This window comes from Notothenia coriiceps, unplaced genomic scaffold (assembly GCF_000735185.1).
Source record: "Notothenia coriiceps isolate Sejong01 unplaced genomic scaffold, NC01 NC01_scaffold00025848, whole genome shotgun sequence".
Lineage (NCBI taxonomy): Eukaryota > Metazoa > Chordata > Actinopteri > Perciformes > Nototheniidae > Notothenia > Notothenia coriiceps.
Window position 1 is genome coordinate 59279 of NW_011358549.1, and position 14419 is coordinate 73697.

At 39.5% G+C, this 14419-nt stretch overlaps 2 protein-coding genes across 3 annotated transcripts in view; both read left to right on the top strand.

Annotated features, from left to right (window-relative positions):
• The first annotated feature begins 991 nt into the window (after window positions 1–991).
• On the top strand, window positions 992–5243 carry LOC104956317 (14-3-3 protein beta/alpha-1). 2 transcript variants are annotated; one of them, XM_010783794.1, is made up of 6 exons: window positions 992–1101; window positions 2215–2516; window positions 2639–2762; window positions 2961–3124; window positions 3265–3360; window positions 3454–5243. In XM_010783794.1, exons 2-6 carry the CDS (start codon window positions 2223–2225, stop codon window positions 3508–3510), a joined length of 735 nt encoding a protein of 244 aa, XP_010782096.1. In that variant the 5' UTR covers window positions 992–1101; window positions 2215–2222; the 3' UTR covers window positions 3511–5243. The 2 variants fall into 2 exon arrangements, with proteins under 2 accessions (XP_010782096.1, XP_010782097.1); XM_010783795.1 differs by lacking the exon at window positions 992–1101 and adding an exon at window positions 1308–1387.
• A 177-nt stretch (window positions 5244–5420) lies between these two features.
• LOC104956328 (embryonic polyadenylate-binding protein A-like) overlaps window positions 5421–14419 on the top strand; it is an 11454-nt gene continuing 2455 nt past the window's right edge. The window contains exons 1-10 of the mRNA XM_010783805.1: window positions 5421–5619; window positions 6486–6690; window positions 7275–7468; window positions 7821–7936; window positions 8496–8635; window positions 8789–8883; window positions 9363–9500; window positions 9805–9900; window positions 11247–11507; window positions 11902–11992. Coding sequence (XP_010782107.1) covers window positions 6498–6690; window positions 7275–7468; window positions 7821–7936; window positions 8496–8635; window positions 8789–8883; window positions 9363–9500; window positions 9805–9900; window positions 11247–11507; window positions 11902–11992 — 1324 coding nt within the window. The 5' untranslated portion in view covers window positions 5421–5619; window positions 6486–6497. The remainder of the gene's footprint in view (window positions 5620–6485; window positions 6691–7274; window positions 7469–7820; window positions 7937–8495; window positions 8636–8788; window positions 8884–9362; window positions 9501–9804; window positions 9901–11246; window positions 11508–11901; window positions 11993–14419) is intronic.

The following is a 14419-nucleotide window of genomic DNA, read 5'->3' on the forward strand; positions in this document are numbered from 1 at the left end:
AATATGATCAACATTTCTGTATTGTCCTGAAACAATCAATTAATTGATAGACAGAAAATGGATCAAAAAGTTTGATCAACAGTACAATATTTTAGATTCCTTATTGTGCAAAACCACTCCACATCACTGTTTACAGCCTTTAACATTAGAGGATTGTTTTGTTTCAGTTTTGTTAAAGTATTTAGACTTGTTCGTTCTCTGTTGGCTCTGGGAATGTTTCACTATTATGACCTTTTTTAAACTATAATTTAAAAAAAAACTGAAACATAAACAGTAATGATCATAACTTAGATCCCTAATGTCACTCAGGTAAAGAAAAGAAAGTCATATTCAGGTTTAGAGATGTTTTTTCTATGGCTTGTGCTTCAGACAGATCAATTATGTTAAAGAGTCTATGAATGTAGGCTCACTGGGCTAGTGTTTGTGCAAAACAGAGGTTACAATTGTGATCGACCTTAACGTTTGACCTTGCTGTGCAGGCTGAAAGCAAAAATAACTGTCTTACATGTACAAAGGGCCATGCTAATAATAAAATGTAACCGTACAATTATAACCAATACGTTTACCAATTTCCTGCACAGCATTCTGTATAGTTATGTAAGGTGTATAAATGCGGGAGCTCTCATGTTCAAACACACAACATAAATACATCTGATATCTTTGAAAATACTTAATATAGTAATTGTGTCTAGAGTTTAACCAGGAGCCGTTGCCAGATAAAGATCCGCATTAACGATAATATGCGTTTTTTGCTGGAATAAAGTGTGGAATAGAAATCGTCATGTAACCTTGTTGTTTGAATGAATCTATAATGAAAATGGTTATGTCAAAGCCCACCAGATAAAACAAATATGGCTTAAGCGCACATATAACTTGTGTTTTTTTATTATATTTTACAGTAGGCTATATTAATTATCTTATTTAGCTTATGAGCAGGGGTAGCATTACGTAAGGCAGATGTGCGGTGAGAAAAGAGGAAACAGAACGGGCAGTGTAGCGGAAGTGGTACTGCCCTGAACGATACGCTGAGCGAGACGGAGGACGGAGGCTAAATCGTCCAGAGAGAGAAAAAAAAAAGCAGGACTAAAAGTCACCAATATTGTAAGTGTAAGAACATCGCACTTATGTAAGGCGCAATATAAGAGCATATTTTCATTCGTAGCTTAATGTTAGAATGGCGTTTTCATCGTGTCTGGTTGAATCCTGCTGAGAAGCCATCATGATAGCGAGCTGGGTTTGTGAAAGGCTAACGGTTTAGCGCGCTGGCTAGCAGCTCATGCTAACCAGCAAGCTAACGGACGGTCGGATTCCGTGACACTTTGTTCTGACAGGCTCGTCAGCCTAGGCGGGCCGTGATACAGCTGCTAAAAATGAATTAAACGTGAAGGTAACGCGTTAGAGTACACAATTATGTTTTCTGTGTATAATAAAAAAATAGCAAATGCCGATTGCCAACACCCTAACCGTGTTTTTTAACCGAAAGTCAGTCGTTGCTTTTGTTGGCCTAGCGGACGGACGTTACCGTCACACACTGTAACGCTACATTTTAAGACGACGCTAGCTAGCAAATGGTTAGCCACTCCTCCACTCGCTGTGCGTATTCATTAATACGACAGATGAGAAATAATAACGGTATCTAATTATGTTAGGTGTCATATTTATATTGTACAAAACTAATAATGATTCTGATCGGTCGCACATTGCAAGCTATATTTGACATCGGTTAGCACAATGTACCGCTCCGCTAGCATTGCTAGCAACATAAAGGGAGGGCATTAAAACCTGACCCGTGAATGCTTCGCTTGGTGTACTAATTGTCGATTTAAACGACATTAAAAGAGCCACTGAAACAGTTTTGTTATTTATAGTTTACAATATGGCAGTTGTTGATACTGTGAGTGGATTTGATTTAGTCACATTAAATCTAATTGGGGTTAAGGACTAGGAAGGATTGACAAACGCTAGCTAGCAGCTAGCCTTAGCCAGTGATGTGTATGGTTGACCCACTTGCCATGGGGCCCAGTTTGCAATGCTTATCCTCACTTTCCTTTGAATCCAATGGTAACCTCTCTTAGAAGCCAAAGCAAAATAACTTAATAATACAAGTTAAAAGAAAAAAATAAATGCCAATGTGAGGTATGTTGTTAACATTTCCCCCTGTTTTTTGATTAACTATACACAACACATCCTAATACTGTTTTTCTTCTCCACCAGTCTAGAAAATGGATAAGAACGACCTGGTACAGAAGGCCAAGCTTGCCGAGCAGGCTGAGCGCTATGATGACATGGCTGCATCCATGAAGGCGGTGACAGAGCAAAATACGGAGCTGTCAAATGAGGAGCGCAACCTTCTCTCGGTTGCCTACAAGAATGTGGTAGGAGCACGCCGCTCATCCTGGCGTGTCATCTCCAGCATTGAGCAGAAGACGGAGGGCAATGAAAAAAAGATGCAGATGGCGCGCGAATACCGGGAGAAGATTGAAGTTGAGCTGCAGGATATCTGCCGTGATGTGCTTGTAAGGATTTTGTATTTTTTGTTTTGTAATTCAATACTTAATCATTCACATGTGAAAATGGCGCTTGTTTGAAATTGATTCTGAATATCACATAACTAAACTATTTTAACTTTTGTTTTCAGGGGCTACTGGACAACTTTCTCATTACCAATGCAAGTGCTGCCGAGAGCAAGGTGTTCTATCTGAAAATGAAAGGCGACTATTATAGATACCTGTCTGAGGTTGCTTCTGAAGATAAAAAGAAGGGTAAGGACATGCTTAACATAAGAGATGTGTTCACTGACCATGTGCCTAGAGCTGCATTAATACAATTAATAACAAGGGGTCAAATCCCTATATGAAAGGGATCAGTGGGGGTAATTATCCCCAAGTCTGCAGTTTCTTTCCCCCACATGTAGCATTTTTCAACTATATATATTTTTGTTCTTCTCTTTCACTATAAAGATACCGTGGAGAATTCCCAGCAGGCGTACCAGCAAGCATTTGACATCAGCAAGGAGGAGATGCAGCCAACACACCCCATCCGGCTTGGCCTGGCCCTCAACTTCTCGGTCTTCTACTATGAAATCCTCAACAACCCGGACAAGGCTTGCAGCCTGGCTAAGGCGGTATGGACTGAAGCCCAATGTCATAATTTCTAAATCCTTTACAGGTTTACTGTGAATAAGATTAGAAGGCAATATTATATTACAATGTTGCTGGATTTTTTGTAAACATTTGAATAACAAGTGTAATATTTGTCTTTCAGGCATTTGATGACGCCATTGCTGAACTTGACACTTTGAACGAGGATTCTTACAAAGACAGCACCCTGATCATGCAACTACTAAGGGATAACCTGACTGTGAGTTTTAAGCACCATACTGTTTTGTGTCTCATTGATCCTACTGTATTACTCAAAGCTAATTATAACATTATTTTCTTTCTCTGTTACCAGCTGTGGACATCAGAAAACCAAGCAGATGAGGGAGAGACTGGAGATGGGGAAAACTAATGGAATTGCACTGTTAATCCACCTACACTCTTATCTTAAACACAGACAGCTTATATACATCCCCCTCCACTCCATCAGCTCCTCCCACTTCTGTATGACAAGCAGCCTGAATTGCTCCTGACCAACTAGTTTACCCCTCTCAGTTCACTGTTAGGTGACAGGGTAATTTTTCAGTTAGCAGATTCAGTCACTTTGTGGAAACATGTTGTATTGATTAATGAGTCCATGTTGCTGTTGTTTTTTGTCGGCTTTTGTGTGTATGTCTGTATGTAGTGAGAGCATGTATGAAAAGATGTGAAAGATTGTGTGTATGTGTGGTGGTCTGGGGGGAGGGGGGTGTTGTGAATTCTAATCGTCCTTCCAAATCCCTTTGTCCCAGCTAGTTTGTTGTGCATTTTTCATCCCTTTTTTTTTTGTTATTTTCTTATTTGTGATTCCTCATGATATTTACAGGTTTTATTGTATGGTAATTAAACTGGCAGTTGATTTCCACCAATCACTGTGATGGTAGGCGTCCCATTTGCTTCACAATCCCAAAACAGTTTTTGTGTTTGTATTTTCAGACACTCGTACAATCCTGTATTAACAACTAACTGCAATTCTGCTGTGGGTTCATACAGAAAGGAGGCAGCTGTATTGTGACACTGACATATTGGTGTAAGGCTCCTTGATCATGTTCACAAATTCACAGTTTCAAGGGACCCCTTAAATTGTCATGTTAGATTTGTCAGACATCATACATTCCACATGAATTAGGCTTTTGGAAAGACAGTGCTCCTGTTTTTTTTTTTGGAACTAAGTATGGATTGTCATTGTAGTTTTACTCACTGTTCAGGTGCTGCTTGATCTCAGTACAATGAAAATTGTATGCGTTAATGTGGTACCATGTATTTTGCAAGATTGACTATCATCTGTATGTAAAACCTAAAGTAACCTTTTATTGATGTTAATTGAAAATGTCTTACCACACTGTATCAACCCTGCTTGCAAAAATATTCCTCTTAAAGCGGTTGTTTTCTCCAACAAAAAAAATCTGTGCCTGGCTTTCTCTTGCAGTATCTGTGGCTGCATCTGCTTGTTTTTTAGAAATATCAAAGGGAATTAGTTAAGACCAGACAACCTAAATTGCTAAATCTTGACAACATTTTTTACCCAGGTGCATCTCTCTGCTGTTAAAGATTGCTTGTGTTAATGATCGCCTCAAAAATCAGGTCTAATTTGGAGAGGCCAAGTCCTTCACTTAAGGAAAAAAAGCTCAGTGTCACAATACCATTTATCACCACTACATTCCACATATTGTAGTTGAAGACACCATTCCACATTATTGCTGACCGTCTGTTTACTCTGACAATGCTCCAATGAATTGAAATAATCCTGTCGGGAGGGGGTGGAAAAAAAAAATCATGTCAATTTATTATTATGCTTGATGAAAATGCAGTTAGTGAATGTGGAACGAAGCCTGTCTGTATATCAGGTATTTACTTGCTTTGTTTTTACAAGTCTTATGGCTAAACATTTGCTTCTGTAACAGTCTATTACCCAGTGCACACACAAGTGGTTGTGAAAATTTAGAATAGCTCTAAAAAGCAATGAAGAAATGGAGATAAACAATGGTTGGTGTAATTCTAGCTTTGTGTTTATGTATCTTAAAACCATTCTAGTTTCACTATACATGTAAGAAATAGAAAAAGTGTCAAAGAACATTCAGTGAAATAAAGTTTCGTTTAAGATAACAGGCAAATAACGTCTTCATTTTTGTTCGCAGGAAATATTAATATGATTTAGTAAAGATACCTTAAATTCACTGAGTTTTCGTGACGATGTATGATTTCAGTCTGGGCAAACATCCAACAGGGGGCGAAACAAGAGATTTTAATACTTTTTATATACAAGAACTAGTTTTCATCGCGGAGTGTCACGCCTGTTAACATATGCCCCCTCACACAGCTTAATTGAAACGACGATACGCGGAAGAGCACTGCAGGTGTTCCACGGTCATAATTAAACGAAAACAACCTAACGCACATGTGGAAAGTGTTGAACGGCGCTCGCAACCTGCTACTCTGAAAATCATACTTCAGTATTCCGAAGATAGGCTATTTAAAAGCTGTAAGTAACGTTAACTTTTAAACATTTTTTTAATCAATTGTCTTATTGAGATTTATGCCTTCACCTCTACTTAATATTCGCTAATATTGGTTTTAAAAGTGCTGTAAGAATTGGTGCAAATGTAGCTAACTTTAGCTAGCTCTAGTTACTTAGTGTTTTTTGGTAACTAATGAAATATGTTATGAACTTTTAATCAATGCATTGGTGAATAGACCTTTTTTATAGTCCTAGATTTGTTATTTAATGCCCTGCCATATTGAAACACATTTTTGGATACAATTTTGGAAAATGCTAATTTGGCTGTGGCGTTTGGGCCATGGCGTTTGGGCTCTCGCCATCTTTTGAGAAGCATATGGCCACGCCCTCTCGCGTCATAATTATTGGGAAATAAATCATTTTAATAAAACATGAATTGCTTTAACTTTCAGAATGTAGTATAATATAGCCGAATGTAGTATAATATAGCCAACGAGTCATTAAAGGAAGACCATTTTATACTTCCTGGTTATAAGATGGTAAAAATTAACCACAAAACTTCCCTAACACCTTTGGGTATAACTGACCTGTTAAGGTTGTACTCACCTTTTGAGTTGGAGGCGTTCATATATTGCTAAAATTGCACAAATTAAGATAAGAAAATGGTCATATTAAAATGTGTTTCCAATAGAAGTTGCCTTAGAATTAGTTTAGAGTTGAATCATAACAAGTGGTATATGGTAACCTTCTTAAAGTGAGAAATTGATCAAAAGCTGTTTTATTTAGGGTTGCAGTGGATATAACTTGTTTTTTATAAACGGGCAACACGGAGAATGTAGTCTGCATATGCGTCAATGCAATACTCATAACATTCTTCTTTCTTTAACTAGCACTGACTCAAGATGAGCAGCGGTGGACAGTCCTACCCCCTCGCCTCTCTGTATGTAGGCGACCTGCATTCAGATGTCACGGAGGCAATGCTCTACCAGAAGTTCTCTCCTGCTGGACCCATCATGTCCATCCGTGTGTGCCGTGACATCATCACCCGCAGGTCTCTGGGATATGCATACATAAACTTCCAGCAACCAGCTGATGGTAACGTACCAAGTTTAAACTCTATTTTCAGTACTGGAAAATGAATACTGGGCAGCATCATTTTTAATTACAGACATGAGCTGTATTTTTTATGTTTAAAATTAAACAAGAAACTTTATGAACTTAAAAATGTATAACAAATAAAGGGAATTTTGTAGTTAATATTATGATTTTTCTGGGGATAAGGGTGCAAATAATAATGTAACTGTCAAAATGGGATAGGAATAAGTGTTGCCCAATAAAACATCCCATGTTTTGTTGTGATGTTTATGCTTATTTCGAAAGCAGTATGGTGAAAAGTCCTGAACCTTTTAATGTCGCAAATACAGAAATGGGAGAATTATTGTATTTAACATTTGAGTGAAGCATCATGAAGCATCTTTAGTATCAAACAAAACCACATCACAGACATGAATTATTGTGTGATATAAATTCTCAACTAATTTTGCTTAAACGATTTGATTAAAGGAAGTTCAATCTTTAATAGAGCTGTGATATAGATTTGCATGAGGAGCCGTGGTGCTTTATGAAACATTTGATGAAATATGAAAAGGGTTATTAATTTCAGTATTTTTATTTTGAAGCTGAGTGCGCCCTGGATACAATGAACTACGATGTCATCAAGGGTCGGCCTATCAGAATAATGTGGTCTCAGCGTGACCCGGGACTCAGGAAGTCTGGCGTGGGAAACATCTTCATCAAGAATATGGACGAGTCTATTGACAACAAGGCTCTGTACGATACCTTCTCAGCCTTTGGCAACATTTTGTCCTGCAAGGTGAGTTGCCTGGGTCATTTTCTAGGTATTCATTATTTTCATTATGCAATATTGGAATAATACGTTTGAATACAACAGTAGGGTGGTGCAGTTCACTTTAAATGAGTGACACAGCATTACAACAGATGACCACTGCAAAGAACCATTAAAGTAAACAATATTGACAACATGTTATCACAGTTTGCTTAGAATGACTACATTTTCTAAAACAATAACATGATGATCATTTTCTGACACAATAGATCTGTTCAATCAGTTTGTAATTGTAACGATCGCCTGGCCCAGTAAAAGGCTACACTTGGTGCTTATTTGTTCTGCAATTGATGCATGATTCAAAGCCTTTGTCTTGTAGGTTGTTTGTGACGAGAAAGGGTCCAAAGGTTATGGATTTGTTCACTTTGAGACTCAAGAGGCTGCAAACCGGGCCATTGACACCATGAATGGGATGCTGCTGAATGATAGGAAAGTGTGAGTAAACTACCAGAGTCTAAAAGGTGGTGAAAATGTGACCTAAAAAAGTAAATTCAGGGCAAACACTAGTGTAGGATATGTATGTGTGTTTTTAACTTTATAAACTCTGAATGAATGCTGGATGACGTGTTTTTGTTTTTTGCTCAGTCAGAAGACAGGTAATCAATTGGAATCTGGCAATGTCAACCCAATGGCCAATTTGCTGGGGCGAACATGTCAGTTGTCCCTTCTTAGGTCAGTTGATAGGTAGGATCTGTGTCGAGGTGTTTTCTCTCTGTGTTGTCATTTGAGGATTAAACTTTATAAAAAAAATCATCAGAAAGTTCTCGTGTCCATGCAGAGTAGGTGTTTCATTCATAATGGAAAGAGAAGTGTTCATTCATCTGTGAACAATATTTACAGGAATAATCACTTATAAAATGTGTGTGACATTTATGTTATGTTATGTTCTGCTATGTCCTTATTTGATGCTGTGTGCTTAAGCCAAAGATGCACCTTTTTTGAAAGTTGTCCTTCTTTATTGTCCCCTTGGTGATGGGTTGGATTTTCTTTGTAGTTTTGTTGGCCACTTTAAGTCTCGCAAGGAGAGAGAGATGGAGTTTGGAACCAAAGCGATGAAGTTCACCAACGTCTACATCAAAAACTTTGGTGAAGAATACACGGAGGAGAAACTCAAGGAAGTCTTTTCGGCATTTGGTAAGAAAGTACTTTTCTTTTGAATCATTTCTGTGTTGCTCTCCCACTCACTTAGAGGCCTGTCTGTTATGTATTGACTGCCACAGTTGGTATTAGATTTGCTTTACTGTAACTTAGTCGATCAGACCGTCACAGACTGTTCTGTGCTCTCAGGCAGGACTCTCAGTGTGCGGGTGATGAGGGATGACAGGGGCCGTTCCCGAGGCTTTGGCTTTGTGAACTACGCAAACCACGAGGATGCTCAGCAGGTAAAATGTGCCAAGTTTTCACTGTCCATCTAGATCTATAGATACCTGCCTACACTAGCCGCTCATTATTTTGACTTCATGGCAGCATTGACTTGCAACAAACACACCAGGCAGCATCGATGTGCTGCTCAAAGTGAGCTTCAAAGTGTGTCACACCCACAAGCTAAAGAACTCTTATTCTTATTACTTCTTTCCTCTCACCCACATATAATCCCCTTCATAATTATCAACATTTTTGTCTTACCAAGCCAATAGTCCATGTCTGACTCCACTGCTTGGCTTTTGCACAACGTATACAAAAGCGAGGCTGCTACAGCGATAACAATCTCTATAGCAATCGCAACAATGCATATAAATATGGCCGCTCCTCTGACCATCCTGCTCTGTTGATCTGAATAGGAACATCTGTCTGCTCTCTATTTCTACAATACAGACAACACGTAGAATCTCAAACATGTTGATGCTCCTCTTGTTTGCAGGCAGTTGATGATATGAATGGAAAAGATATCAATGGGAAGACCATCTTTGTCGGTCGTGCTCAGAAGAGACTGGAGCGCCAGGGAGAGCTCAAGCGCAAGTTTGACCAGATCAAACAGGATCGCATCCAGCGCTACCAGGTGCTGCTGCAGGGTGCATCTGGGCCCAGACATTTGAAGGCCTTTTAATGGTTTTACCTCAAGTGGATATCTTTATAGAATATTGGTTAAATACTTAGGTAGTTTTCATAATGAAGGCCTTACCTGAATTGTTGTGTATAGATGTTAACTGATGCATAATTTACATGTAAGCAGATAGATGACAATGCTAGTTTAAATATTCCTGTGTATGTTTGTAAAAAAATATATAAAGAGAACAGAAAAGAGATAGACAAAATGGTTGGGTAGCATAAAATATAGTTAAGCTTACTCGTTCTGATTCCAGGGGGTGAATCTGTACGTGAAGAACTTGGACGATACCATAGATGACGAGAGGCTCGGGAAAGAGTTTGCCCCTTATGGCACCATCACCAGTGCCAAGGTAATGAGATTCACACACGTAACAATCATTGTGATTTTACTGTTGATTTATCTGAGGTAGGAATATATATATATTTTTTATTTAACCTTTATTTAAACAGATAAAAGCATTGAGATAAAATCTCATTTTCAATGCTGACCTGGCCAAGAAGGCAGCAACGTTACACATAACACAAACATATGAAATACAGAGAACATAACTAAGAAAACAAAAGACGAAAAGCAGTCACGACATTGTGCACATGAAGACAGTAAGAAAGGTGCACTACTTATTACTGCAAGAGCAGCTGGTGGTAAGGACTTAAGACAACTTCCATTTAAAGCATGCTATAGGGACAAGTGCCCTCAGTTAGGTTTGATTGAAGGTCATTCCAAGACCAAGGACCATAATAAAGAAGACTCCTTTTTCCAGCCTCAGTCCGCACAGCAGGTACCTGGAACCGTACAATACAAATTAATAATACTAGAAAGCCCGACCATTAAACCTTAAAGCGATACACCATCAATTGTATTCTCCCAGAATGAAGGACTCACTGCCCATTGCAGAAGAAAGCTGAACATCACCTTGTCCTTTTGCACTGCTAGTTACAATGTGATAGAGCATCAAGCATCACCATTCTCTTCTGACTTTCTTAAAGCATTTCCACAAGACTGTCCACTTTTACATAGATTTGTATCCGCTTTATAATTACTAATTTTAAAGGTGCGGCCGGCCAGGCATACATTTTTTTTTTTTTAAATTTATATTTATTCTCATTTGTCTTTTTCACAAACGTTGTGGAAAAAGTTGAACACAAGCAGGTTTTATGCAGTGAGGCTTGATGGAGAGGAGGGCAAATGATTAAGGTACTTTTGTATGAACTTATTATTCTTATAATGAAAGGCTTGTTTGTGATCTGAAAAAGAGCTTCAGGGTGGGTTGTGAGGATTTGGGCCTTCCTGGTTCTATTCACAACAATCAATCAACTGCTTAAATTCAGGTCTAGAATAAAGGATTGGACATGGCATGGAAAAATGTCATATAAAAGCTTAAGGAGTATAAATCAGTGTCCTACAAAGAGACGAGCCCAAAAATATTTCCTTTCCAGTCATTAAGCCAGCAAATAAATGGAAACAGGAGATGTCTAAGGGTAGGAGAGTTTGGCAGGGCTTTAACAGGCAAAACAACATTCAGTGACTCATTTTTCAATATTTTTGAGTCGCATATTCAAGTCTCCTCTGCTTTTGCCACAAGGTCTTAAGTAGGTCAAGTTCCTGCAGTGGCGTCACAAGTCCTGATTTCTGTGTCCTGTCTCAAGTCTACAGCTCTGATGTAAAGCGTCTTAAACATTTCTTTTTTCCCTGCAGGTCATGACAGATGGCTCCCAAAGCAAGGGCTTTGGCTTTGTCTGTTTCTCCTCACCTGAGGAAGCAACAAAAGCAGTGACTGAAATGAACGGGAGGATTATTGCCACCAAGCCACTGTATGTGGCTCTGGCTCAGCGGAGGGAGGAGCGTAAAGCGATCCTGACCAATAAATACATGCAGAGGATCTCCACAATAAGGAGCATGCCGAGTCCCATCATCGACTCTTTCCAGCAGGCCGGATACTACATGACTGTGCCCCAGGTAAGGACCGTTATACAGTGAGAACAGAGAGCGACTGTGATATTCATCATGTGGAACATCACTAAAGCTTTTGGAATTATTTTCAGTACCTTCTCTATTAAGCCACAACATTTATTTAGCTTTTTCATACATACAGCCAATAATGTTTTAATAATAATCCGTCCTAATTGTTCATTTTGGCAAGGCCACAAGTAGTTTAAAAGATGGAAATGTAATCAAACCAACCAAAATATTGCAGCAAAATGTTCACCTCCTAAAAGGATTCAATAACCATAACACTTGGAGGTTGTGGATAAAGAAATCACTGTGCACCTCTGTCATTTCAGTTTAAAAAAAATATATATTGTGATTCAGAGGTTGACCTGCAACGTGTTTCCATACATTCTTTCCCTAGCAGCCTCCCACACGCTCTTTCTACAACCCCAATGCTGTCGGCAACATGAGACCAGTGCCGCGTTGGACCGGACAACCACAGAGACTGCAGGGTGAATGGGTTTCATTTGATTTATGGTGACATGGATGCATATATGGATACAATGTTGTATTCTTTGTAGGTATGTCAGTTGATTAAAATATTTAATCGCGATTAATCACATGATTGTCCCTAGTTAATCGCGATTAATTGCAAATGTTTTGTCTGTTCTAAATGTACCTTAGAGGAATATTTTTCAAGTTTTTAATACTCTTATCAACATATGTGTGGACAAATGTGACCCGCTCTATCGAAATCAGTCGGAAGTCGCAACGGCTCATTTCAAAATAAACGTGGATTTGCATAAAAAACTATTTTTTCGGGGTTCGGGTGTTTTGTTTGATTTTAAACAAACAAAGTCTTGGCTTTCAGAATATGAAACTTTTATTTCCAAACTCACACGATAAATACATTCTTTAAGCTTGTAAAGGGAAGATGACAGGCAATCTGCTCTTCCGCAGCGCCGCTCCCCCTCCCTCCGGCTGACATTATGAATGTAAGGGTAGAGTAATCATAAATAACACGGCAGGGTCCGTTACAGTTTGTTTTCATCTGATTTCAATTAAAACAAAGTCTTGGCTTTCAGAATATTAAACTTGTTTCGGCAAATTCAGATGATAAATACAACTTTGAAGCTTGTGACGGCATAATTACAAGCGATAGATGACATTTATTCCCGAGTACGACGAGTGGTATAGTGCATCTTTAGTGACGTTAATCTTTAAGTTTATTTTCTCTCGTTAGACTGTACTTTTGGGCTGATCTGTATATGGCGTTTTGTTGGTCTACTGCATCTACTTATTCCTGTGAAGATTACGCAGCGGGTCTATTACTGACATCGTGAGATTAGACAGCTTCTCTCTGAGTCTCTGGTCGACATTTTCAAGTTTGTGTCTTACTACATCGAAAGGCACAGCGACCTAACTCATAGTCCTAATGCTCTTGTCACGTCATGGCTTACATAAAGGAATTTCGTACCTTATTTCCGCGTAATTTTTGCTTAATTTAGTTGGCCGACTGCAAGAGTCACCGTCAACTCATGAACATTAACGGAGGTGAGACAGTATGGTCCGTCGTAGCACGCGGGAGGGGACCAGACCCCACGTCCTACAATAGATTTATAGTGCGTCCGTGTTGTTTCCTAGATATTTTACGTGCATTACCGTGTAAAATTCTCCTACAGTAGCACGTCATTTGTATCCGTATTGATGACAGATTACACTCGTCGAATACTACGCACTCGGACTCACCTACCGGGCGACTGCATCGCTACCCCCACCAGGTGCCGCCTTGCTCCCAGGTGTTTGACCAAGCTCATCCCGGATTTTTGTTTTTAATCCCGAAGTTCATTGCCGTTAAAAAAATGGCTGATTAATAATAATTCGCTATTTCGTACACATTAAAAACAGGTAGCCGACGGGCGCATCATAAGTCTCGCGTAGCTCAATTTTATGGTAGATGTTCGACTACGACTGTCTCGTGGCGAGGACGACCGGGCGAACGCCGTCTGGATGTGAAAGTGGCGAAGTGGCCGTCCGGGACTGACCGGTAGCCTCTGGCCCTCCCGCACGACATACACCCGGGCGCTCGCTCTGAATTTACATCACCACAACATCGTAGACCGATCGTTCGCGCGATTGTCTGTATTCCTCGATAATATTACTTTGTCTCCCCGCTGTAAAGCGGTTGTGACGCGTCTCGTCGAACTACTGAAATACCGTCCAATAGGTCTGTCACCCTGTAACCATACTTTTCAGTCGTCGTGAGTCGTGCCTATCACGCCGCGTTGTACTAACGTAGCAGGTCCGTCTGAGGGCAAGCTCGTATACGGTAACTCACGTGTTACGTGTATCGAGGTTGCTGTGTGTGTCGTGTCATAACTACTCTCCAAGGTCCAACTTAACTCCTTTTATAATTAACAAGTCTCAACACCACAAATTATAAGTGTACTTTCTAAACAGTAACAAGTTTACTACTTTTTTTTATTTGTCAAATATTCGTATAAACACTGGACCGAGATAGCTTAGTCAGCGTAACTGGGCTTTGTGTATAAAGTCGACATATGTGACGACCTTCTCTATAAGGATCGAAGATTTACTATAGGTCCTAACAAAAACATGACGGTTATAATTCGCTTTATACAGTCCGTAATATATTGACTGACAGTGGCTCGAGTAGTAAACTCTTTTCCCGTGGAAGTTTCAAAAGGAAGAGACCTTAGGTAGCTAGATAAACTTATAATCCGCTCGTTTACTACGTTTAGTGCTCCCTTCTATAAGTAAGCAAACCTAACGACAGACCCTCTTCGAGCGTCACACCACACACACACATATGCACAACACACAACCATTAAAACGCAACACACATACGCAAACAAAAGGGCCCTTTCGGAGTGCTCTTTGTGGCCGCAAACAATACCGGACGACACTGCAATCTCAAT

Coding starts and splice junctions, on each gene's coding strand:
- LOC104956317 (XM_010783794.1), top strand. CDS start 2,223: ATGGATAAGAACGACCTGGTACAGAAGGCCAAGCTTGCCGAGCAGGCT. Junction 2,763..2,960: donor TTCTGAAGATAAAAAGAAGG/GTAAGGACATGC, acceptor TTCACTATAAAG/ATACCGTGGAGAATTCCCAG. Junction 3,361..3,453: donor TACTAAGGGATAACCTGACT/GTGAGTTTTAAG, acceptor CTCTGTTACCAG/CTGTGGACATCAGAAAACCA.